At 37.7% G+C, this 27,525-nt stretch overlaps 1 protein-coding gene across 1 annotated transcript in view; it reads right to left on the bottom strand.

Annotated features, from left to right (window-relative positions):
* Cngb3 (cyclic nucleotide gated channel subunit beta 3) overlaps positions 1–27,525 on the bottom strand; it is a 174,352-nt gene that overhangs the window by 94,827 nt on the left and 52,000 nt on the right. The window contains exon 4 of the mRNA XM_036180084.1: positions 1,119–1,276. Coding sequence (XP_036035977.1) covers positions 1,119–1,276 — 158 coding nt within the window. The remainder of the gene's footprint in view (positions 1–1,118; positions 1,277–27,525) is intronic.

Here is a 27,525-nt window from a genome sequence, read left to right as displayed (position 1 = left end):
CTGTGCCTCCCATGTTGCTGTAGGAGTTCTGGGATTACAGATGTATGCCATGACCTCCAGCTTTTCACATGGGTTCTGGGATCTGAATTTGGGTTGTCAGGCTATGCAGCAAGTGGCTTTTACCCACTGTGCCATCTCCTAGTACTTTTTGTTCTGTTTCTTTTGAGACAGTCTCTTTTGTCTCAGGCTGCCTTCAAACGAGCTATGTAGTTGAGGATAGTTTCAAACTACTGATTTTCTCTCCTCCTTCCCCTCCCAAGTGCTGCAATTATACACCTGGTCTATACAGTGCTAGTGATCAAACACAAGGTTTGTGCATTCCAGGCAAGCAGCCTATCAACTTAAACACTTTGCTAGCATGGTGATAATTTTTTATGATAGCTACTTTATCTATTTTTACTTTTATTCCTTGTGCATTTCTTGCTGCATTTACTTTTGGTGTTGGGGACTGAGCCTGTGTCCTTGCACAAGGTAGGCTTATCTACTGAACTGTGTCCATCCCTGCCCATTTTTATGCATGTATATGTATATTCATTTGTATGTGGCCACATGAATGTATGGATGTGCATCATGTGTATGAATATGACAAAGTTGGGTGCCATTTTTCAAGCATATTCTGCATTTCTTTTTGAGACAGTATCTTCCACTGGCCTAGAGCTCACTAAGTATGCAAGGCTTGGTGGACAGTGAGCCCCAGGGATTTACTTGTCTTGTTTCCATCTCCTTGATACTCAAATGAAGAGTATGCTCCATATACATACTGTGTGTGTTAAATTTAATGTGTTTTCTGCTGATTGAACTCAGGTCCTCATTCTTGCTAAGCAAGAACTTTGGTTACTGAACTACTCCTTAACTCCTTTCTCTTCTTTTCTTGGAGTAATTCTTATTTTTCTCCTATATTCAGTCCTGGGGGTCACACTAATGAACTTCACCTAATAATTTCCTTTTTGGTCTCTTCTTGCTACTCTCAGATCTCTGAATCACTCTCAAAATAAACTAATGTATCTAAAATTATTGTCTCAGTATCTGTTTTCCTGGGATCTAAGCTGAGTAATTGTCCAAATACACGTTCCCTTATAACTTCTTTCTCACTAGTACTTTGAGGGAATAATGCTTACCAGTCTGAGGGCTAGCTTCAGGTGAGGGTGAGTTCTCTCCTTCTGCCAGTCTTCTCTTGTAGAGAGCAGTCCTTTCACGCATCCTTTCTACCAGTTTGTGTAGCTGGGCATCAGAATATCTATTTATAATTGAGTCTTCAAGCAGTTTGCTTTTAAAGCTAAATGAGAAAAAAAATCGAAATAAGTCCTTGAAGAGATACATACAGTTTTATTCCTTATGTATTCAAGATTATTAATTCTTCCTTTTTACAAATGAATAATACAACAAAAACACTAAAATAAAGTAGGAATAGTTCTGGTAGAATACAGATTGCCATTGAAACATTAGATAGTAGGCACTTGCTTCAACAGCACATATGCTATTGGAAAATTATAGTTCTATAAACAGCAAATGTTCATTCTTGAAAACACAGGACCATGGTTCTATCATTAAACTCTGTCTCCAGAAGAAGCAAAGCTGGTATGGAAGGCAGGACCTCGGATGACACCATGATTTCATAACTCCAGGGATGATGAACCTGTTCCGAGAGTTAGCACATGGTGTATGGCATGATTTATTTCAAGATGAGGAGGTGGTACATCAGGCTGATAGAATCATGTGAACCCTCTAAAGGCAGAGTTTCTCTGGCTGGCAATTAAGCAGAAAATCAGAGATTTGAAGTGTGAAGGGAAGGTTACTGGATAGAAATTCCCTACCCCCTGGGGGAATTTGAAAAAGAAGGGGGCCACTGATAAGAATTTCAGGAGGTCTCCACAGACAGTGACTTCTGAGTAGCTGATAATAAGAAAACAGGCCTTAGTCCTATAACTACAAGGATCTGAGTTTTCTGTAATTAATTTGTTAATGTTTTCAATATTCTAGTTCTTTTGCATTTCTACATACATGTTAAAATATTTTTTTATTCTTTGTGTCTTTCACATTGTGCATCTAGATCGCATATATCTCCCTGTCTCTTTGTATGCACCCTCTGTACTTGTAACCTCCCCCCAAAATAAAATAAAATGAAATTTAAGAAAAAAAGAAAAATAAATAAATAAAAAATCTCATCATGGAAGCTGTCATGTGACACAGTAAATCATACAGTTTACCCTTTTATCCATATATCTTTACTTGCAAGTGATCATTGCAAGAGTCATAGTTCTGGTTCAAGGCCCCTGGTTTTTGCTACCCTATCTATACTGGGCTAATGCTGCCTCGGGGACCAGCCTCCAGCAGCCCAGGGCTTGAAAGGAATCCACAGTGTCAGTGAATACTAGACTTTTCTATCTGAGGGGGGTAGGAAAAAAGACACTCACACTCTCTCTTGATGGTTTCCTTCAGACCTGTTCTTTATTCTTCTTTTGCATTCTCTATTCTTTATTTTCCTGGTGATTTCCTTCTCTCATTCTTGATATTTTCCTTCTAACTATATTTTTATTGATGTTTCCCCTCTAGTTCCTTCTCTCTCATTCCTGATGTTTCCTTTCTAGTTCTTTTTAACTTTCTCATTTTTCCTTATAACTCTCTCATTCTTGTCATTTTTCTTCTACATTTTAGTTCTCTGTAACTCTATCTCTTACATCTTATATACCTCAGCAAAATCTTTCAAGAGATATAAAAAATTACAATATAGTTACATTCTGTTTTTCAAGTGAATGATTACAATGAATACACAACAAACAGTAGAAAAACCAGCATGTTTTCCATATTCCTTACATGATGAAAATTTTATGTATTACAGGTGAAAAACAAATTATCCCAAGAGCCCACGTACATTCATACCCAAGCATCTTGTTATAGATTAACAGAATATGAGCAAGCAGAATCTATTTTTTTCACAGCCAACTCTTTTGTTGGCAGGCTGCATATTGCAATTACAAAAAAAGGGCCAATTATTTTATTACTTATCTTGGAAGATAATCTGATAAGGAATCTTAAAGAAATCACAAGCCTAAACTGTTATGTATGAAAAAGAATCAGTCAGCTCTACTTTAAATCTTTAGGATATTTACCTACTCATTAATAGTTTTTTATATCAGGATACTGAGGGCAGAAATAGATATAAGGAATTAATTATCATCTTTGATCATCAACCAACCCTAGCAAGGAAAGTACATCAGCTAGTAACTGGGCTGCTTTGGGCTGCTTTGTATTTTTGATCTCAGCTATGTGTCCTTGTAAACTTTAGATTGTTTTCTAGGGCTTTTCACTTTAAAGGTATGATTAAAACATCTGATCTAACCTGAACGCTTTGTTTTAAAGCTTTGATTCAGCTAGCGAGACACCAAAATCTGTGACTATGTTTTCCAGTATTAAGAGAATTAGAGGCAGCCTAACTCCTGGGAACCTGAGCTCATTAGCCTGAGCTGTGATCTAATGCAGCTCCTTAGGTGGAACTCCTGGGTTCTAGCTGTGTAACATTTCCTTATATTTATTTTTATTCATTAAGACTCTGTATAAGCTAACATTATTATTATTATTATCAATTAGACAGTACAGCTAAGTGAGGAATCATCTTCAGAATAATCAACAGGTAAAAATCAACAGGTAGAATGTGATGTTTCCATGAGATAAACACACTACATTACAGGCAGCGGGGAATCTCCCACACCCTTCATACCATGCCAGAGGAAGATGGCAGCAGCAAACATGTGAAGGCACAGCAGAAGCAAAGGGCATTCCAGGGTCTGTGGTCTTGTGGCCTGCCTAACTGAGATTGACCCACCAGAGAGTTTCTTCCAGGTAGGCTGACACCTTAAACTTCAACTGCCAACTGCTGCTCCTCTGATATGGCTACTAGCTAGGGCTCTTACTCCTCTTGGATATCCTGTTGTTGCTCTGTGCCATGGAGATCCTACATTTTTGGTTTAGCAGACTGACCCCTTCACTTGCTCCAGCAGATCATAGATGGGGTGGATATTGGGATGAACCAACTCAAAACCCTAGTTCTGGGCCTGGGTGGTTGCAGGGTTGGTCAGCCCTCCAGCTTTTCCCAGTCCTCATGACCAGATAAGCTCTCTGGCATTGCCCTGGCTAGCTGACTCCTTGCAGCCATGAGCAAGGAGGAGGGACCAGTTGTTGTGCTTTCATGCTCTATAGGCTCTCCCTCACCTCCACCAGCAGGACTAGTTCTACTGTGTTGCCCAGGCAAGGTGAAGGGGCCACTCTCCTAGTGCTGCAGCTGGTGAGGGGCAGGGCCAGCTCTTCCACTCTTATGACCTCTGGGCCAGCTCTCACACCCACCACAGGGAAGCGGGGCATTCTCCTCAATCCCTGCTGAGGCCACCTTGTGGCAGATGGGGTGGGGCTAGATCTCCCAAGCTCCTGTTCTCCTTGCTGATTCTCCTGTTAATAGGATCAGCTCTACTGTGCTGCCCACGAGGTGAGGTTCAGGGCCCATTTTCCTGAGTGCTGCAGCTGGTAAGGGGAAGAGTCAGCTCCCTCACCTGCCACATGCATCAGGGGTCAGAGGGGAGGGCATCCTTCCCTTGCCCCTATCACCAGAAGGCACATGAGGGCATGGCTAGCTATCTTACTCTCAAGCCATCAGGGCCGGCCCACCTGAGTCTGCACCAACAGCTCTACTGAGGATCTGAGTTTTGACAATATCATGAATGAGTTTGAAAGCAGATTCTTTTGCAAAACCTCCTCACTAGGCCCTTGCCTAGACTGGTTGATACCTTGATTTCAGCCTTGCAAGACTTTCAGCTGAAAGGGAAGCCAAGCCCTTGGGCTTCTGATCCAGGAAACAGCCTCTGAGTATGCGGTGATTTGTTGTACAACAAGAGAAAATCAACTCAACTGACATCTTCTAAGTAACTTCCACTCTGAAAAAAACACAAGCATAGGACTACAGAGTGTAAGTTGTAAGTAAGATGGTATATTTTGTAAATATCTGCACATGGTCGTCTCTCCTCCTCTGCTGTCTGACAAGGAGTTTCAAATTACAACTGGGGAAAACCTGTTCAGTCTACTTAAGAAAATGCTGCAGTAAGCCCACACTCAGGAACTTCTCTCTCTACCTTCTCCCTCAATGTGTGTATCTGCAAAGGCTTCTAGATCCCTAGATTATTGTGTTTTCTCTTCCCTCTTTCCTCCCTCCCTCCCACCATCTGTCCCTCCCTCTCTTTTCTTCTTGTTCTTGTTCTTTTCCTTCTCCCCCATTCTCCTCCTCCTTTTCTTCATCCTCCTTCTTCTCTTCTTCCTCCTCCTCTTTCTTTTTTTTGTATTTTTGAGAAGACAGGGTCTCTTTATGTAGGCCTGGATGCCCTGGAATTCACTCTGTAGTCCAAGCTAGCCTCAACTCACAGTGATCTGCCAGCCTCTGCCTCCTGAGTCCTATTATTAAAGTGCCACTATGCCAAGCTTTTCATTCCAAGTATAATTCATGCTTCTTTCATAGGTCATTTCTATTAAACCAGCACAGGGGCATTAAGACTTAAATCATAATAATAGGTATTTATCTGTAGTGAGTGCATGAAAAGAATTAGGTTTAACTTTGGTATGTCTATTCAGTTTAAAGTGTCCACATGATCTTGAGTAAGAGGGTTATGTTTGTATTAACCAGGAGGCATTAAAAATATAGTTCTGAAGGCAAGGACTTGATGATTATCAGTTAAAGGGATATTTGAGGCAACTTATGTGAACAGAATCATCCCAGACTGTGCAATCTCAAGGTCAAGGGCAGCATCTTTTCTTTATAGTCCAGGAGACTGAGGACAAGATAGATTTTTAATGATTACTTATTCAATGAACCTGCTACTTCTTACTTTTTGTTTGACCTTATTTGATTTGCTTCAATGCTTTAAAATTCTATAAAAAGCAAAGTTGGGTGTTGTTGGTTCATTAATTATGAAGTCAGGTACTTAAACTGTCAAAATGTCTAATTCAGGCCCTGAGATCTGAGGAGAATATTTCTCCTTTCCTGAAATATCTATAAGCCCCAACTGACTGTGGAATTACCACATAATCACACCAGTTTATACTGTGTGAATGTACCTTATGGGCAAACTATGGAAATAGAATTAGAAAGTATGCTAGTCAAATATATTTCCACTGTTACATATTTTTTGAGAGTGCTGGCTGCAACATTAATGTGTTTGCCTATTTTCTTTTCTTTTTCTCCTGCTTTTTTTCCCGGAGGACTTGTTGCCCCTCTTATCTTCCTATGTACAGATAGAAACTATGGACCTCTTTTTCTTTAGGTTATTTTGTGACTATGGAAAAGGCAAATGGAGATGAAGAGACATGTTTCATGAGGTAAAGATGCTTGTAAAGGAAGTAACAATGCCAATGTTGAGAGCTGCAGCCCATATGCCTTATTGTACATTAAAAATCCATCCTCATAAATTTGTAATGAAAGATTCAGTAAATGGAAAATGTTTTAACACATTTTGATAAATAAACACAGAATAAAAGTGTTCTTAGAGCTTCCTTTAGAAGCATGAGACTTAAAAACTTCTGTGCCTACAGGGATAAATTCAAATTTTGTGACTTTTAAATTACATTTTCATTTATTCTCTCTCTCTCTCTCTCTCTCTCTCTCTCTCTGTTTGTGTGTGTAGTATGGTGCACATTTGTGGTCAGAAGACAGCTAGTGGGTATTGGTTCACTACCTTACATCATGTGGGTCTCTGTGATGCAACTCAGGCCATCAGGCTTGGTAGCATCATCTATACCAGTTGAATCACCTCAACTTTTAAAAATAAAGATGCAGAGAGAAATGGATGAAAAGGGGTAAAATTATAATCCCTCATTTTTTCAACTCAACCAGAAGTATACTCATAATTTAAAATTGAACAAATGACATATCTCAGATTTTGCAGAGGCTTTTGCTTTCCAGGTAATAGATCTTAGCAAGACCTGGGTGGATGGGATTCAGGTCTTCAGTATTGAAATGCAGTAAATACCTAATTGTGGAGGATGAGATAGGAAAGAAAAACTTGTCATTTACATGTGGTTACTGATGTATCAGCTTTAAGGTGGGCTGGGGAGATAGCTCAGCTACTAAGAGCGCAAGCTGTTCTTCCAGAGGACCAGATCAGGGTGGTTCACAACTGTAACCCCAACTTCAGGGACTTTAACACTGTCTCCTAGTCTCTGAGTACCTGACTGCATGTATAAATACAACATACAGGCACACAGATATCTACAAATAAATAAAGTAAAATCTTAATAAACTTCTCTAGTTTAAAGTTGCTGTTGTACTTAAGACAAAAGAATGATTAAATGTATATTATTCAGATTTTATTTTTGTTTCATTTATTTATTTTAATTTTTAACATGTAAAATTGTATGTATTTATGGGGCATACCAATGACTCGATGTGTGTATGTAATTTATAATGATTAAAATGAAGATTCTTTCATTGTAATTTCTTTAAGCACTTTAATTTCTCCTGTTCTGAACTTTTAAACTGCTGATAGTTCATAACAATCTTAATAAATGGCTGTAAACTGTAGTTTTCCTACTGTGTATAGGTTATTAGCACCTTTTTCTACTATCTAACTATGTCTGGAGACCTGTTGTGCAATTTTTCTCTATCTGTGTATCCCTTATTTTATCTACTTCTTATAAGATGAATTCTTTGAATCTCCATATGAGTGAAAACATGTGGCATTCATTCTATGTACTCCACTTACTTTATTTAACATTATGTTTTCCAGTTCATCTATGTTATCACAAATAAACATTTCATTTTAAATGGCAGAATAATATTTAACAGTACATATATGTGCATATATATTATATACACATGCCACATTTTATTTAAGATGACTAATTTTTATGGGAAGGTGAAACGGATAGATGCTGTCCTTAGATAAATTCTTCTTCTAAAAATTATTGATTCATTTTGTATACAGTGTTCTGTCTGCCTGTCTGCCTGCACATCAAAAGAGAACATAGCATGTCATTATAGATGGTTGTGATCCACTATGTGATTGCTGAGAATTGAATTCAGTACCTCTGGAAGAGCATCCAGTGCTCTTAACCTCTGAGCCATCTCTTCAGTTCCTCAGATAAGTTCCTAAAGAAGATATTTAAATTGAATCATTAGAGAATAAATTGCACTTTATTATATAAAGGGCAGACAAAGAAAATAACATGAGCAAAGAGGTGTTTTTGTGGTCTTGTAGAATAAAATAAAGATTTAAACCTAGGCTCCCAAATTATAGATAATTGAAAGGTCAGTAGACATGTGTAGGAAACCATAGCAGTGTTCTAAGGAGAGAGGACATCATTGGCTTTTTTAGAAAATATGCTTTTTAAAAAAGAAAGAAACTTAGTTGTGATAAGAGTAAGTATGGCTTGAAAAGAGTCCATGTGTTCATGTGATGATGGGGCAGAAGTTGGAAAGATTTGCCCTCAAGCTATGAAATGCCATGGATTGCCAGTAGACACCATAAGCAGAGGAAGCAACACACACACACACACACACACACACACACACACACACACACACACGCACGCACGCACACATGGGCATATACACACACAGAGCAGCCTACAACCGGTTCATCTTCAGTGTTCCAAGATGACACACCTTTTATCACCTGCAGTTTGCAATTTCTGGATCCATACCTGTGAGAGTCCAGTTCTGTTGTTTTAAGCATCTCTGTCTGTGCTCCTTTGTTGTGGTAGCCCTAGGAAACTAACTGAATTAGCCTCACAGATAATTGTGACTCCACATGGGCATCTAGGATGGAGTTGTAAAAGAACTATATTCAGTGTGTGTTAAATTGGAAGTATGAATTAAGAATACAGATCTCTTTAAGTACATTCCACGTGCAAGGCAACTGAGGATTTGAATCTGAATATCAGAATAGAGTATTGAGCTAGAGATGTTGATATAAGAACCACTTGTCTATAAGACATGGTGGAAATTATTCTGTGAGTGAGATTACTCAGAAGAGCTACATGGAACAAGAAAAGATTGGGATTCATCACCCTGGAATTTGTTGACATTTAAAGAGTAGCATAAAAAGAAGGAACTTAGAAACAGCAAGTAGAAAGCTAGATCTCAGTGAAAGAAATGTCACCAAGTTGAAAACGGAGGTCAGCAATGTCTTAGGCTGCATACTAATCAGGGACAGGAGGATTTTAATCTTTAACAAGGAAGCTTTTATTGGTGATATTTAAGATAATTGGTAAGAAAAACTTGTAAGGCCACCATATTTTGTCATTTTTCTTCCCACTTTGAAGCATTTTGTTAAAAAAATCATACAGAACATGCCTTTGTTCTTTAAATAATATTTTGGATTTGATTCACTATATTTGAAGCTTCTTTAACAGTAGTATTTATTTTCTCTAATGAAATCTTGACTTTGACATTTGCAAACTTTACCTTGGGAAATTCCTCTCAAGAAGTAATTCACTTAACAGTGTCTTCTGTAACTTTTCCAAATTCCCAGGTGGTTAAACTCCCTTGAAAGCTGCTCTTTCTATCTTGTTGAGTCACATACAGGGACTAGGCCAACAGAATTTCATTCTAACTTGGAATCTTTTGGGGAGAGGGAGGAGCAGGTTTTTGTTCATTTGTTCTGTTTGAGTAATAAGATAAATTCAGGTCGCTCCCCCCCAAAGCTATATTTGGTTAAAAAAAAAACACCTACTTTGAGGGGTTATACTTCTGAATTAAAGTGGTTAGAAATTACATAATATTCTGATTTTTTAGTAAAATATATGGCTGTTTACTATAATGCCTACAATTTTTTAACAAATTTATGACTACAAATATAACATCTAATTCCTTCTCACATTCACCCTTAAGTGCTATGAAGAGTCTTGATTGTTGATGATATTTCATATATAGATATGGTATTATTTGTACACATTACTTTATGCATATGGTGATGTGCATGTGCATATTATGACATATACTTTCTTATACCAAATGATTCTTCATCTAGCTGTAATACATCATGATACTTTTATGTCTTCAAGGCTTGTCTCCTGTCTTCCCATTAAGGATCTACTCTTTAAAGTATTGCCTCTATATTCTGTAAATGCCAGGCCTTATGTCCATGATGTGAGTTTTTTTGTTTGTGAATAATTTACTAATGGCCCATAAATGTGACTAACCCTATTAAAAGTTATATAAGTCTTTCAAAGTAATAAAACAATGAAAAACATTACCATATAGATTGTTAATTCTGATATATTTCATTTCAATATTGGTTAAATTTCAGAAAGCAGCAATAAACAAACAAGTAAGGTGACTTTTCATTTTAAAATTTACTTTAAAAATACATTTATTTATTTATTTTATGGAGAATTTTATACACAAATACTATGTATTTTGATCAAATGTCCTCTCCTACTCCCTTCCTTCAACTTCCCAATATTTTCCAACCAATTTTCCCTTCATGCCCTCTTTTTAAAAACCCACTGATGGGCCTGGAGAAATGGCTCCGTGGTTAAGAGGACTTGTTCTTGCATGGGACTTAAGACCCACATGGTGGCTCACAATGATCCCTAATTCCAGTTCCTGAGGATCCAATGTCTTCTTTTGTCCTCCACAGACACCAGACACACAAATTGCACACATAGATACACACAGACAAAACATTCCCATATACAAAATAAAATAAAATAATCAAACAATAAAACTCACTGAGTCTATTTAGTATTGCCTGTATGTACATGGGTGTAGGACCACCTACTAGAACATGGGTAGCCTATTAGGGGCAACAAAGGATGATTAAATTTTTATCTTTTATTTTTCTGAACTTAAAGGATCAAAATGAATGCATTCTCAAGTGTTTCTGAAAAGTGTTGTCTTGGGGATGTTCTGATGTGCCTTTTAAATATGTCTTTCTTGCCCATTTATTAAGTGGATTCATTATTATATTTCTTTGGTTCAAGAAATGTAACATTCTATATTTACTTTGTTATTTCTTTAGTTAATATTCTCCATTTTATACACTTGTTTTTACTTATATACTTGTTTAAAGTATCTTAATATTCTCCATTTTATACACTTGTTTTTACTTATATACTTGTTAAAAGTATCTTAATGTTTTCTGTAATTTAGAACAGCTTTAATGATATGTGAATAAAAATGCCATGATGAAACCCTATGTTTTGCGTGCTTACTTAAAAATGAATTTTAAAACCTGTTCTTCTAGAATATGTTATGGCGTGAAGTTTGTGCCCACAAAATGCATGCACTGAAGCCCCTATCCATAATGTGACTCTATGCAGATGAGTCCTTTAGGGAGCTTAAGTGAAGTCCTATGTGGGGAGTCCCAAGTATGTCAGGATTGACAATCTTTTAAGAAGAGGGGAGATAGCAGAGTGCATTTTCTCTGCACACACAGTGAAGGAAGGACATCTTGAGACACAGGAGAAAGGTAACTTCTCCAAGCCAGAGAACAGCCCTCACCAAAAACCAACCCTGATGATACCTTGCTCTTAGCCTTCTTGCCACCTGCACTACAAGAAAATAGATTTTTGTTGTTTAAGTCATCCATTTTTGCTATAAATCTCAGCAGACTAAAACAAAAGAGAAAACCCCTAGAGCCCCCAAGAGGAGAAAAGGGTGGGTGGCTTCTTATATTGACACTGGGTGTTATGATGGGGATCTTAAATGTCCTTCAAAGGCTTCTTGTCAAAGACCTGGTCTCCAATCCATGGCATTATTGGGAAGCAGCGAAACTTCCAGACAGAGAAGTTTGATAGGAGAAAGATCTTTGGTGGCATGGGACCAAGAAGGGACTTTTGAGACATTAGCCCCTTCCTGCTCTCTTTGCTTCCACACTGCCATGAATTTGAGCAGTTTCTCTGCATGTTTCCTGCAGGCTATAAAGCAGTGAATGACCAATCATAACCCTGAACCTCTGAAACCATCAGCTGAATAAATCTTCTTTCCCCTTTAGTTGATTCTTTCAAGTGTTTTACTGCAGCAACAGAATGCTAATGCACTAGTAAAATAAAAAGTAATGAGGTATAAAAGGACTAAGAATCAGGTGAAAACATGGAGAGTTTTGTTAGTACAGAAACACGCTGGTAGAAGCTGAACATCACTAAGACTTCTCAGGCTGTGGGTCTACTCACCTATTAACCAAACAAAAACTTCCTTGAGGACTAATTCCTATTCAGAAGCACTTACTAGACAAAAGAAGAAATACCCAGAGAGAAAGTGAGGCTCTGTCTCCTGCTGTTAAGGCTCAGCAATCCCCATTACTGCTAAAGCATGGTGGAAAGATGTCTTGCATTCTGACCCAAGTTCCCCCATTAAGAATGAATTGGAGTGAGGCAGAGAACATCAAGAAATAGGTCTCATGAGGAGTTTAAAATAACTCCAACTCCTAAAGCAAATGTGAATCGCCTTGAAGCATTTTTGCCATTGCCTTGGCAGCAGTATGTGTGACTGAAATCTGGGGGGTGGAAACAGGAGTTGGTGGTGCTGACACTGACTTCATTCATAGGGTTTCCAGTGGAGATGTATGAAGAGCTTCTGGCAGGGAGGGGACCCATTCAGAGCAATTGAATAATCTAAATGCAAATGAAGGCAATTTGTAGCAAGAAGGAAATCAAGACTGTGTGAGTCAATGAAGTAAAATCACATGTGAGCTTCAGAGAAACCAGAAATAGCACAGAAGGAAATCAGACCAGGGAGAGAGAAGGAGATGCTGATAATCAACCATGCAGATAAGGTTATGACTCTGCATATTGGGGCACTGGATGGCAGAACAGAACTGGGGGTTGCAGTCATCTTTTGGGGGCCCTGGAGAATCAGACTGTCTGTCAGCTCCCGATTACCAGGACTCAGAGGGGTTTGTTTTTATGACAGGTTCTTCTTTAAAAGTGAGTGGGGAGTAAATAGTGTTTAGTGATAGACTTCATTGACTGGAAAATATCTGTAGTTTCTTTTCTCTAAAAGGATGAGTAAGAGACATGATTTATATTCTAGGTAGAGAGTTAATGACACTTGATAAAGAACATAGGATGAATATCCTGTATGATACTGAAGTAAAGGTCAGAGCAGTGCATATATTTAAAGGGGAGAGCCGTTCATAGTTGCATCTTCTTGTTTTAAAAAGAGTTGAGAGGAGAAAGTGAGTCAAAAGTGAGATGTAGGAACCAAACAGCAAACATTGATGAAGATCTCTGGGCAAGTTAGTGAAATTTAAATGACTTTTGACTTTCAACTGATGAAAAGATAAAGTGTCTAATGTCTATTGTAAGGAGGATAGCAACAAGCAAGATGGAGTCAAAGGAGTCGCTGCTATGTGCTGAAGCTCAATGGCAGATGTCCAGGAAGTCTGTCTCTCTGTATTGAAACTTTGCTAGCGACGCAAGCAGCTGGTAATAACTTCCCTTCTATTTTTAGCATTCATGTTTCCCAGAAGACATCTGTGCTGACTAGGTCACTGCCATACTCTTGACTGCTGTCAGTTATCTGCTGTTAAGGACAGAATTGCAGGATACTCATGCCACCATTAAAAAGCCACCAGCTGATTTTTTTTTAAATAAAGGTGCAAATGCAGTTTAAGGAAGCAAAGATAGCACTTTTGACATATGGTGCTGAAGTAATTGGATATTTATAGGCAAAAAAATGAATTTCAACCTCAACCTCACGTCTTATATAAAAATTAACTCAAAACAGATCATGGACTTCAAAGTGGAAAGCATAAAACTATAAAAGCTTTAGAAAACTCTGGGCTCAGGGCTAGCAAACAGATCAGTCCATGAAAGAAAAAAACTGATAAATTGTAACCTGATCAAAATCAGAAACTGACCATAAAAGATTGTGTTAAGGGAATGAAAAGGCAAGCTTAAGAGTGGAATGTTTACAGTTATGTATCTGACAATGGTGTAGCATTTAGAACATATGATGAACTCTCAAGTTCAATGGTAGGAAACTAAAGCAATCTCATTATTGGATGGGCAAATGATATTTAGTGTTTCACGGATGATAACACACATAATAAAGAAATGCAGGAAAGAGATCACAGCATCCTTGTCCATCAGGAAATGCAAATTCAAAACACACTGAAGTATCACTATGAATTGTATATTCATAGGCAAAAGGCACCTCTTGGGCTGGATAAAATCAAAATAGTGACCAAATCAAATGCCAGCCTGTGATTTTGGTTTGTTATCTGCTGCTAAGGATAGACTGATAGAAGACTCACGTCATCATTAAAAGCCACCAGCTGGGTTTTTGAAAAAACAATTTAAATAAGGAAAGATAATGGTCTTTCTAGCTAATGCACTGCTGCTCAAAATATAAAATGGTACAGCCAGTCTGGAAAACAGCTTGGCATTTTCATGGTCATAAACATACAATTGCCATGTGACTATGTAATTAAATTGTTGGACAATTTTCAGGGAAGAAAAACATGTTCATACACTATTTCAAATAACTCTAAACTGAGAATAATGTAGGTATTCTTCACATGGTGAATGCTTAAACAAATTTGTACATACATGCCATAGGATACTTTCTAGCAACAAAACAAAACAAACAAACAAAACAATCAAAAAACCAGCAAATACAAATAAATAGAAATGAAAAAATCTAGGGCCAGCAAGATGGCTCAATGGGTAAAGTGGGCCCTCAAGTTATTCTCTGTCTTTCATATATATGCTGTCAATATGTGTACTCCCACGTACAACATGCACACACAAAAATAAATAAGATACATGTAATAGAAATCAAAACTTTTTTTAAAAAAAGCAGTCTAGCTGGGAAGGACTATTGGTTTCTTCCCTCCCTTGGAATCTTCTATGGAGCTTTTTGGTAACATGAAAGTCATCAAAGAGGAGGCTTTTAGGTCCAGGTCTGTTCCTCTGGGTATCTTCAGTAATAGAGACTCATCTTTCACCTCTAGGGTAGTAACCAATGGCAACAACATCAGCCTCTAACGTTTGGGAGTCTCTTGGACAACCTTAACCAACAACTCATAAGAGGGCTTCTCACGCCTGGTGTTGAGGGTTTTGTCAGAGCGTATATGCCTCTTTAGGGGGGTGCTGTCAGCACAGATGGGAAAATTTCAACAATATATGTATACGTCTACACCGACTTATATGTCTTACGGATATTTTTGATAGAAAGTTAGAAGTATGAGTTTTCAGACATTCTTATTATTATGTTACTCTCCTAACCCCTTCTTATGTATTTATTTTCTTCCACCTCCTTAATTAAAGAACCCCATTTTCTCATTTTCCCACTCAGATCACTTGTACTCTGATATTTTCCTCTCTATTATTCATACCTTCCACCTGCTATAATTTGTTTTTTAAACTTTCCTGGTTTCTGTATTTACTCCAGATTACACACTCACATCTGAAGATTTGGATTCAGGACCTCAGATGAGTAAGAACTGTAGCTAGAGTTTTCCTGCCTGGCCCACAGTCAGGACAAATCTCTCTCACCCGCCAGGCCCATAGACTCTCAGAACCAACCAAGTAAACACACAGAAACTTACATTGTTTATAAACTGTATGGCCGTGGCAGGCTTCTTGTTATCTACTTCTTTTATCTTAAATTAACCCATTTCTATTAATCTATACTTTGCCACATGGTTTGTGGCTTACCAGTACCTTACATCTTTCTTCTTATGGCGGCAGCTTGCAATATCTCTCTGCCTTTGCCTTCCACTTCCCAGAATTCTCCTCTCTCCTTGTCCCGCCTATACTTCCTGCCTGGCTACTGGCCAATCGTCATTTTATTTATACAGATCAATATCCACAGCAAAGAATGTTCAACATTCCTCTGTCTGGGTCTGGATACTTCACTCAACACAATGTAGCTCCCTCCATTTATCTGCAAATTTTAAGATTTCATTTTTTCTTTACAACTGAATATTATTACATAGTACACAATGTCAAAAAATAAAATTATAATTAATAACTTAAATCTAAAGGACACAAACAAATGCTGTTACTTATGAACCACTTTTGAAGTGACAAAATCATACCAGTGGAGAACAGATTTATTATTGTCAGGCCAGGGTTGGGTGGGGTGGAGCCATGGGGCAGGAAACTTGGTTATAAAAGGGCACACTAAGGAGACCGTTTGCCTGTTGATTGTTGTGGATATGTGAACTTGCACTTGTGATAATATTGCATAAAATATAATTGGGAATGTAACTCAGTGGTAGAGTGCTTGCCTATCATGTCCAAGGTCCTGGGATTGATCCTTAGTATTTCAAAAACAAGCAAACACACATTAAATACTCACATTTATAAATTAGGGCAAATAAAACCAAGGAAATTGGAGTAATATTGTTAAATTATTAATGTCAATATTCACTCAGGCTGTGCTGTCTGGAACTACAGTTTTGCAACATGTTCCCACTGGGGAAAATGGAGTAAAGGGTACATATTCTTTCTCAGATTATTTCCTTTCCTGAATTAAATGACCAGCCAAAAGACACCAGCATTAACCAACTTCCAGACTCCCTTAGTTATCTAGCATGATTAGAATGGAAATATGGAATTCTGTGATTGTATGACCTATAGCCACCCACTCCTTGCCACATTGGTACACTTCCTCCCCTCCCCCTATACCTACTGAATCAGAATCTGCATTGTAAAAGCTCCTCAGATGATATCTACGTACAAGAAAGTTTGAGGAACATTGTTTGATAAGATTAATTTTTGTATTTTAAGAAAACTGAAGTTAATAAATTTGTAAGGTGGAATTAGAATGTGTACTATTAAGGCTGGTCACACAACCTTAGAAAGAAATAAACCATGTGTTCCTTCTCATAAGTGGAATCTAGCCAATAAAATTCATGTATATATGGAAGCAAGTGTGCATATGAGCACAGTATAACACAAAGAGAAAAGAACAAGAAAACGAAATATTAGGGGATGAGAGAAGAGTGAGTGCAGGTAATGGATGTGAGTTATGAAGGAGGACATGAAGCTAATTGTTTTTCTAGTTCTGTCACGGACTTTTGTTTTCATTGGTGGATAGGTGCATGAAATATATTCAATACTGAAAGTTTAAATTTAATGTGAAGCTTCACAGCTTCCATTTCAAATACTAATTCTAACTGTATATAAGTTCATTTAGTATAGACATTGAGTCTGGTTAATTTTGATATGTGGTATTTTTATTTATTTGCAAGGTTTCTTAAATAATAAAATTTATAATAAGAGTAATAAGTAAAGAAAAGAAGAATAAGTTTAGGCTTTAGTCAGCAGCCCCACTTTTCTGTAAGTTGAAGTACTTATGCTTCTTTTGAAGTCAGAAGTTCTGACATTTCTCTTGTACCACCTTTGTCAGAGTGATACACGAGTCTCACAAAACTCAATGAACTGGGCTTTATTATGTCCTTTTCAAAGGGACTGACTGCCTGGTATATCTGATTAAAAAGGCATACATACAAACAGATGATGAAAAGGTTATAAACAAATACAAATAGAGAGAAAGAAATCATTAGGACTCAGTGTTTGTTCATCTTTAAATGATATTTTGATTTCAAGAGGTCAAAATTGTCTTAGAATGAATATCTTCTCATAAAAAATAGAGAACACCCAGAGTCTGTGAAATGCTACATGGTTATTCAGGTTCTAAATTAGCAAAAGGTGCTGGAGTGTAAGCATGTTAATATTAAACCAGTCGCTTCTGCCTTCAGCTTGTTTTGCCAACATGTAAGATACATGTAATATTTTACAAAGGTGGATAATACAATAAATTGTAGGGAGATACTTTTGAATTTTGAAGAGAAAAATATAGGAAACCAAGAACACCATATGGTGCTTTATACAAATTTTCAAATGTTTTTCAGAGATGCAGATTGCTTTCCTGACCAAAGCCGTTGTCAAATTTTACAGTCAAAATTATTTTAAAAGTTTTGTGCAAATAATTTTTATAGTCTGTCACATACTGTAATATGCTGAACAGTCAATTCTAATACCCTAATTTCTGAGGGGCATAACAGTCATAGCTGCAGAATTGGCTTATAAATCATGTGGGCATGGCTGAAGAAGCTCACTATTTGATCTACTTTCAATTATGGACATGCATCACAGATTTTTATGCAAATCAGGGACATCTATAGTCCCATACATTTTCATTTTGAGTCATCTTAGTTAAAGTGACAGAATCTTCCCTTTGGCCACAAGCAAAATAAAAGGAGGATAAATGAGACAGTATCTTTTTTTTTTCTTTTCTGGAGCTGAGGACTGAACCCAGGGCCTTGCCCTTGCTAGGCAAGCGCTCTACCACTGAACTAAATCCCCAACCCCGAGACACTATCTTTAAACTATTACAGACATACTATAGATCTGTTGTTTTAAATTTGATATTTCAAAAGAAGAGTTAATTATCAACAGAAATAAACTTAGATTTGAAGCTGGACATGGTGGCACACACCTGCAACCTCAGTATTTGGGAGTGGAGGAGGCAGAAGGTCCAGGAGTTCAAAGTCAGATACATAGCAAATTTGAGGCCAGTTTGGGCAACATGAGATCCTGTCTTGAAAAGCAAAAACAAAAACAAAAAAAGGAGGAATTTATGTTAGGCCCTTCTACAAAAATATGAATGCAGGGCATTTGGCAATTGATAAGCTGGAGTTAGTGTACTGGAGTTAGTGCTACTACACTACCTTTAGATGCCACTTAGTTAAATTACTTCCCATTCAGGTTAGATGTTGGTGATTATAGTGGCTTTAACTTTGTGTGTGGTGATGTTGGGCACTGAAGACCCCAGCGATACAGCTGAAAGGAGGCATAGTGTTCCTACAGTCAGGAATAGGAGACACTTTTTCCTTTGCTAGTGGACAGGGGGAAATTCAAATTTTATGTTATGCTGAAAACATAATTTTGCAAAAAAAATTGGTTAGAAAGTTATGAATTCAGATTTCAGCCAAGGTCTTCTGTGTGGGGCTCTGAAACAAGAACTTAATGAGCTTTTCAGTAAAGGTTCTGTAGTTTTTAAAGCTGTGTCTAAAACAGCCCTTTTCCCCCATTTTTCTTTATTAAGAAATTTTCTACTCACTCCACATACCACCCACAGATCCCACCTCCTCCCTCCTCCCACTCCCCATCCCTTTCTCCAAATCCCCCAAATCAAGGTCTCCCATGGGGAGTCAGCAGAGCCCAGCACACTGAGCCTAGGCAGTTCCAAGCCCCTTCCCACTGCACCAAGGTTGTACAAGGTGTCACACCACAAGTCCCAGATTCCAGAAGCCTGCCCATAGACCAGGGACAGATCCTGATCCCTCTGCCTGGGTGCCTCCCAAACAGTTCAAGCTAAACAACTGTTTTCCATATCCAGAGGGCCTAGTCCCATGGGGGCTCCACAACCACCAGTCCACAGTTCATGAGCTTCCACTAGTGTGGCCTGTCATCTCTGCATATCCTCCCATCATGATTTCAAAGTCCCCTGCCTACAGAATCCCTCCTCTCTCTCATCAGTTGGATTCCTGGAACTCAGCCTGGTGCCTGGCCGTGGATCTCTGAATCTGCCTCCATCTGCCACTGGATAAAGGCTTTATGATGACAGCTAGGTTATTTGCTAGGCTGGTCACCAGAGTAGACCGGTCCAGGCACCCTCTGGACCACTGCCAGCAGTTCAAGGTAGGATCAATCTTGTGGATTCCTGAGAGCCTCTTCAGCACCCTGCCTCTTGCTATTCCCATGATGTCCTCATCTATCATGGTATCTCTCTCCCTGCCCTCCCACTCTGTCCCTGTTCCAGCTTGACCCTCCCATTTCCCTATGTTCTCATTCTCCACTCCTCGCCCTCTGCCACCCCCCTACACCCAGTCCACTCATGTAGATCTCATCCACTTCTCCTTCACAGGGTCATCCATGTGTCTCTCCTAGAGTCTTCCCCTGTTAGCCTCTCTGGAGCTGTGGGTTGCAGTCTGACCACTCCTTCCTTCACATCTAGTATCTATTTATGAGTGAGTACGTACTGTGTTTGTCCTTCTGAGTCTGGGTTACCTCACTCAAGATGATAGTTTCTAGTTTCACCCATTGCCTGCAAATTTCATTATATCATTGTTTTTTTTTTTACTGCTGAGTAGTACTCCATTGTGTATATGTGCCACATTTTCTTTATCCATTCTTCAGTTGTGGAGCATCTAGGTTGTTTCCATGTTCTTGCTATTATGAATAATGCTGATATGAACATAGTTGAGCATGTGTTCTTGTGGAAAGATTGAGCATTCCTTGGGTATATGCCCAAGAGTGGTATAGCTGAGTCTTGAGGAAGATTTATTCCCAATTTTCTGAGAAGCCGTCATACTGATTTCCGGAGTGGCTGTACAAGTTTGCATTCCCACCCACAGTGGAGGAGTGTTTCCCTTGCTCCACGTCCTCTCCAACATAAGCTGTCTTCAGTGTAAAACAGCCTAAGTTTTTAAAGTCCACTATGCAGTGGTGACACTACAGATCAACTGGACTGGCCATAATTAGAAGACTTAGAAACAGTGTTGGCAAGGAAAAGGAGAAATTGGAGCCTTTGTGCCTTCTCATCCATTTTGGGAGAGAAAATGATTTAGTAATTGTGAAAAACATTTTGAAGTTCCTCAAAAAGATATCAGTAGAATGGATACTCTTAGGTCTATAGCCCAGAGAATAGACGACAGCTACTTACTGTTCATATAAGCACATATGTACATGTGCTCATAGTAGCAGTAGTCATAGTATCCAAAAGTTGTAAAACTGGCTGTGGATCTATTAACATGAAAATGGATAAAAAAATGTAGTATATAGGCACAGAGGAATTTTATCCACTCATAGAAGAATGAAGAACAGATCAGGCTACAACACAGATGAAACTTTTTGATGAAATATTGTGTTAAGTAAAAAAAAAAAAAGCTGGAAACAAATGTCACATAGTATGTGATTCCATTTGTATGAATTATCTAGGACAGACAAATCTTTGGGGGCAGATAGTACACACTGATGAACATAAAGAGCTGGGAGAAGCAATGAACGGGAGAAACTGTTTAATGGAATAATGACGACAATGCTTGAATGGTGGAAAGCGAGTGCACTAAATGTTCCTTTTGGGGCTGGAGAGATGGCTCAGAGGTTAAGAGCACTGACTGCTCTTCCAGAGGTCCTGAGTTCAATTCCCAGCAACCACATGGTGGCTCACAACCATCTGTAATGAGATCTAGTGCTCTCTTCTGGCCTGCAGTCATACATGCTGTATAATAAATAAATAAGTAAATAAGTAAGTAAGTAAGTAAGTAAGTAAGTAAGTAAGTAAGTAAGTAAGTAAGTAAGTAAATGCTTCTTTTGAACCATTCACCTTAAAATGGCTAGTTTAATGTTGCTTGATTTTCTCTTCCACTACCATGCCTCATCCAATATATATTTATTGTTGATTAGATGTTTGACTAGATCTAGAGATGCAAAACCAGACTGGCCCAAAGAAGTTTATTAAAATGATGTTTAGCATTGCATTCCAGTGTGCTAAGTGCTAAGAGACACAATCAAGTACTTGTTTTTATTATGCAATAGGAATCCAAATAAACTTAGAAGACGTGTCTCATTACCCATTCTTAAATCATCAAATACCTATGAGGTTAACACAATCATGAAATTGATTGACATTTGTAAGAGTGGTGAAAACATTTTTCTGGAGACCCTCAGAAAGCATATTGAGCTTCAGACCTATGTGAAAAGCAGATGTGTTTAAGTAATGGAGGGAATTATGGGAACAAAAGGGGAAAGAGGAGACCAGGAATATTAATGTATTTACATTTTATGGGACCCAAAGATAAGACCAATAGATGAATATTTTGATAGTTTTTATATTTCATTCTCTTAATTGGAAATAATTTTACCTTGAATCGAAAGACGCTTTATGAACTTTATACATTGATCTTCTGTTTGTTCTCTGAATCTTCACAGGGCAGATCTGATCTCTCTTCTAAATAACAGACAATTATCTGAAGATAATCTTTATTTCTTTCCCATTATGAGCCTTATGTTTATAAGATTCTATTTATTAAAGATGTTTTCATGTGGCCCAATGCTGAAATCTTTTCATTGACATCATGGGTGCTTTTCCCTTGAAGCATTTCTTTCTGTCAGAGTACCTTTCAGGAAAAATAACAGCTATACTGTATATTCTGATTTTATCATCATCATCATTAGAATTAAGCTCCAATGTTGGTCAATCTTTAGCCACCCAGATGAATCTTCTAGATTTTTATAATGTACTCACTCTCTGCTTATACTCACAGGATCGAATATTTTAAATTTTAATTTAGACTTTTATTCATGGTAAATGTTGAACACTATTTGAATCATACTTCATGAACATTTTTTCCATTTGAATTTCAGATGACCCCATGAATTGGATGCTCCTACATGATTATTTCCACTTCAGATAAAAATATTGAGGTTCTAGTAGATTACCAGATTTCTTTGAGCATACAGAGCCAATGATCAGAGGAGGGAGAAATAGGGTCAAGTTCCACAGCCAGTTTGTTTCAATGTACTCTTTTAGTCATGTTCTTTACCCTATCAAATATATACTTGTCATCCTATCTAATTTGTCTCACATATGGATTGGAGAATTGTATCATCTATGACTTTGTCCTGGTTACTAACAAAGAAATTTATCCTTGTGTTATAAAATATGAAGTCTGCCATTAGATTGTTATATCAGATTAATACTAATTTATTTATTGAACACACTTCTCTATCTTGCTTGAAAGGTATCAAGAAATTTAAAAAATCTTTTAAAATGAAGTTAATAAGAATTTTCTATCTGTAACACCTATTTGTAGAGACACTGTTTTACTATCTACATTTTCAAAAATCATGCTTGATAATCCAGTCTAGTGTTGTTCCAGGGATCAACATAAACCACATGATGTAGAGGTTCCAGACTTCTCATCATCTCCATCTTTGAAAATGCATTTGTTCATTTTATGCATGAGATTCAAATTTATTTGCAAATGAACAATGTTATTTGCTGTTTAAATCTTTTTTGAAAATATAAATATAATTTTCAGGAGTATGAAATGACACAGATCTACCTGTGTTTGAGCATTGCTGTGGCTTTTATAGTCTAGGGTAATTATCTTTCAGGAATGAAATAGAAACTACATTTTAAGCTTGTTCTTGGTGGAGGCTTTGACTGGGACAATAAAACAATTTTACAAATAGAGAGGAAACAATTGTCTATGGAGTTTTATTCCTTTTCTATCCCTTCCAGTACTTTCTGAGGTGTTTTGTGACATGTAAAATTTTCTTAGAGAGGAAAAGCCTTTTATTTTATAAATAGAATGAGGGCTACCTTAGTTTTGGAGAGGCAGTAGGTAATTTGTGTTAAGACATATATTAATAAGCTTTTATTCCCTGCTGCAGATGTAGATACTGGAATAAGGAGTGGTGTTTGGCAGGAAAACGGAAGGATGTTAAGGAAATGACAAGAACTTGGGATTTCAATAAAGAGCAGATGAAAGGCTTGAAAATAAGTAGGAAAATATTAACAGGGTAAAACCAAGGACTTCTGTGAGATTAGATGATGATTTTTGCCTATTTCATAATTTATTATTTGGGTCATACTTGACCACAGGAAGTTTATAATTTAAGGATATGAAGATAGTTTGTCAGGAGGAAATAGTCCTCTCTTCCTCTTCTGAATGCTCGTGTTCTGGGCTCTTCTGACCAGTTTTCACCTGTTTCTTACTGTTATCCTCAACATTGTGAAACACTAAAAAGCAGAGAGTAAATGCAAGGCCCCTCATCTACTTGGCCAAATGATTTAATATCCTAGGTTCTATTTTAACTTTTGTTTGGTAATAATGCTTTTCCTGTAGTGATGGAAGACAGGGAGGGTGACTATTTGGATTCATGTTCATATTCTAAAGGTTGGTGAAGTGGAATAGCCCCTAAATCCAATTTTTATTCTGAAAGCATAGTTCTTATGTTCCACAAAATTTGAATCCTTATAAAATTTTATTATAAAAGCATTGCATATTGGAAATTATGCTAGAAATTTTATATTATTTTACTATATCCTTACATTGTTGTAACGATTAATAATTTAAATATTAACAAATTGACCTGAATTTTGTAGATAAACAATAAAATCAAGATTGTTGGATGTTAGCAACTGTATATATTGATCATTTCTAATGAACTAATCATTAGTATTTGTGAATTAGTGTTGAATATGATGCATGATCCTGGTACAAGACAAAAATGTAGACATTCCTAGAAAACAATACATGGAAAAAACTGCTGAAAACTATCAAGTTTTTTTATTGTTGGATTACTGTAATTAGTTTGTGTGGAAATTCAATTTCCTATATTTTCAAATATAGGTTCTTTTTGTTAAATTTATAGGATTGTCAGAATATTTTACCTGAACAATACTCATAGGCTTTTGATAGCAGCAGGTGGCTTATCCTTAATCTTTCTTCTCAGACTCCCTAAGAGGGGAGTTAATTAGAACCAAAAATTCCATTTATCTCCTTGCATGCTTTTATTTTTCCTCTCTCAGCTGGGACCTGTATTGTACTGCACATTTTGTATTAGTTTTCTTCTCCTTGACAAAATACCTGGCAGAAACAATGGCAGGGAGGGAGGATTTATTTTGGCTCATGATTTGAGGGAATACAGTGCACTCTGGTGGGTTAGGCATGGTATTGTGACACTCTCCAAAGCAGCAGTAGCTTGTGGTTTCTTCACATCATGGTGCACCAGGAAGCTGACAATTAGACTAGAGTTAAGAGTAGGGAATATCCTTCAAGGCCTACCTTAGTGTCCTCTGTCCTCAAACTAAGTCTAAATAGTCTCCCAAACAGTGCCACCAGCTGGGAACCAAGTGTTCAAACTGAGAAGTATGGTGTGATGTTTTGATTGTGTTCTGACAAATAAAGCTTCCTTGGAGTCAGAGGGCAGAGCTAGCCACTAGCTGACCAAAATTAACCATAGAGGTTTGGAGGACTGTAGACAGATACAAGATAGGAAACAGTAAAGAGGGGCTGAGAGAGGATCTCAGCCCTTTTGGAGGAAGAAATGGAAGAGGTAGGAGGCTACTGGTGGCTGTCCTTTGCTTCTCTGATCTTTCAAGCTCTTACCTCAATGTCTCACTCCTGTTTTTTTTTTTTTTTTGATAAAGAATAATTATGTAAGGCTTCATGTGGCATCCAACTGGGGGCACAAATTCACAAGATAGCTGCTTGTCCCTGGCTTTGCAGCTGCTGGCAGCCACCAGAGCTGCACCTACCAGAGACGCCATGCTACCAGCTGGCTTTTCCTTTCTTTCTCCAAGTCCTCTGAATGAGTCTGGGATTTTTCTGTTTCAGCTCTCCACAACAGTCTCTGACTGCCACTCAAATGCCACAGGCCCCAAACTCCAAAGGCAACTGGGTTCCAAACACTTTTGGATTTATTCATCCTTGACTGGCTGGCTTTGCCTTCAGGCAGCTCCTGCCACACAGTCTTCTTCTGCATGATTCCCTGTGCCCATTTTTGAGACTGCTGGCCCCCTCTCCCCATGGGTTTCAGGCTTCCCTGGGAGTCCCTCCCTTGAGACCTGCTCAGGCTTCTATTCTTGCAACTACTGTAGCTTCTCAACTCACAGATACAGGTGAGCACCTGGAGCTACCCTCAGCCAGACTGGGCACCGTCTCTGTTCTCTGCCCAACTGTGCTACACAATGACAGCCAGCCTCACACTTCACTGTCATCATCAGCAGATTTAGTGAGACAACTGGGAATCCTAAAAGGGGCAAATTAGTTAAAAAAAGAAAAGAGGTTTTTTCTCACATTAAAAATAGGAAACAAAAAATTGGAAACAATATTATAATGGAAGGAGTTAGGTCTCTCTATGATTTCACAATAGATGGTTTGAAAATGGAACAATTAAATGAGGGAATAATTAACTTAGGTAAGATTTACATAATGTCAATTATAATCATTATCAATTTTGTAATTCTTGTTTAATCACTAAGAAAGTTGGTTGATACACGTGCCACATATGAGAAACTAACTGATAAGATACAAACCTTAGAAAACCTTGCAAGATGTAGGCTTTAGAAAATTCTGGCTACTATTGATAATATGCAAGGCCTATAACTAATTACTAAAGAAATAATTCAATAATGACTGATAAGTTACAAGCCTTAACAAAACTTATTAAAACAGATAATGGAGATATTCAGATACAGACAGAGGAATTTAAAGGAGAAACAACCTTGCCATTACATTATAAAATTTGAGAGGAACAAAAAGTCAACCTTAGTTTATCTAGTCACATACAGGAACAACTGCCAAATGACAGGCATCCTCAAGGCTATGGAAGAGGTCACTGGACTCCTGTGGAAATGTTAGATTTGAGATGCAAGGAAGTGATAGTCTCATATGGTATGCATTCACCTTTTGTGAGGCAGATGTAAAATTCATGGGCAACTAGTAACAGAATTATCCCACAAGACTGGGAAGACTTGCCTACAGCAGTATTGGAACATGGTCCTTAATTACAGTGGGAGTCCTGGTGGAAAGATGAGGCTAGGACCATCGAACAATGAAGTAGGGCTAGAGATATTGAAATTTCCCAAGACAGAATTGAAGAGTCAGAAAGAGAACTGGGTCATTTACTAAAGTTATACAGTATACAGGGCCCAAAAGAATCTTCACATTTTTTTTTTTTAACTAAGATTGACTTCAGCTGTAATATAATGATACCAAATCAAGAATCTAGAAAAAAACTAATTGGAATTTTCGCTTTTGAAAATGCTAATTCAAAGTGCAAAAAGGTAATTATACCTTTATAGACAAGATCAGCACCCATAGAGAAATGGATCTGAGATGCAGTCAATATTGAATCTCATAACCATGATGATACTTGGATAGGAGAGATGATTTCCAAAGAGTTGAAGAAAAATCAAAATGTCAGATGTTTTACTTGTGGTAAACAAGGTCATCTAAAAAGGGATTGTAGGTAGGGCATTCTTAGAAACAATGTTTTTTTCTAGAGATAATCTGAACAGAAGGGTCCTGCTTCTGGAGTATTCAGAAAGTATGGCAAAGGCTGACATTGGACCACAGTTAAAAATACAAATAAATGGCATTGTAATTGAGGGTTTGGTAGATGTAGGGACAGATGTAAGAATAATTGCACCAGAATCTTGACATCTAAATTGATCTCTTCAGGAAGTAAATGTTCAGGTTTTAGTGAGTGGAACTTAATCTTAGGTAAGACAAAGCATAAGATGGGTCAAATGTATAGGGCCAAAAGGAGAGAGAGGAAAATTAAAGTCATATGTGTATAACATAGCAATTAATTTATGGGGACATGATTTGTTATAGCAATGGGATACCAGATTAATATTCCTCCAATCTCAGAAAGAAACCATAAACTAACATGTTTCTAGAAAAAATATTAAAAGGCATTATAAAGAATAATCACCAACCATTCAGGTTGTATACAAACAGGGCACAACAGCTGCTGGTCTTTCAAAGGTACCAACAGGCCTACCTTCAA

The sequence above is a fragment of the Onychomys torridus genome, chromosome 2 (assembly GCF_903995425.1).
Source record: "Onychomys torridus chromosome 2, mOncTor1.1, whole genome shotgun sequence".
Lineage (NCBI taxonomy): Eukaryota > Metazoa > Chordata > Mammalia > Rodentia > Cricetidae > Onychomys > Onychomys torridus.
Note: the sequence above shows the minus strand (reverse complement) of the source record. Positions and strands in the feature narration are given on the sequence as shown.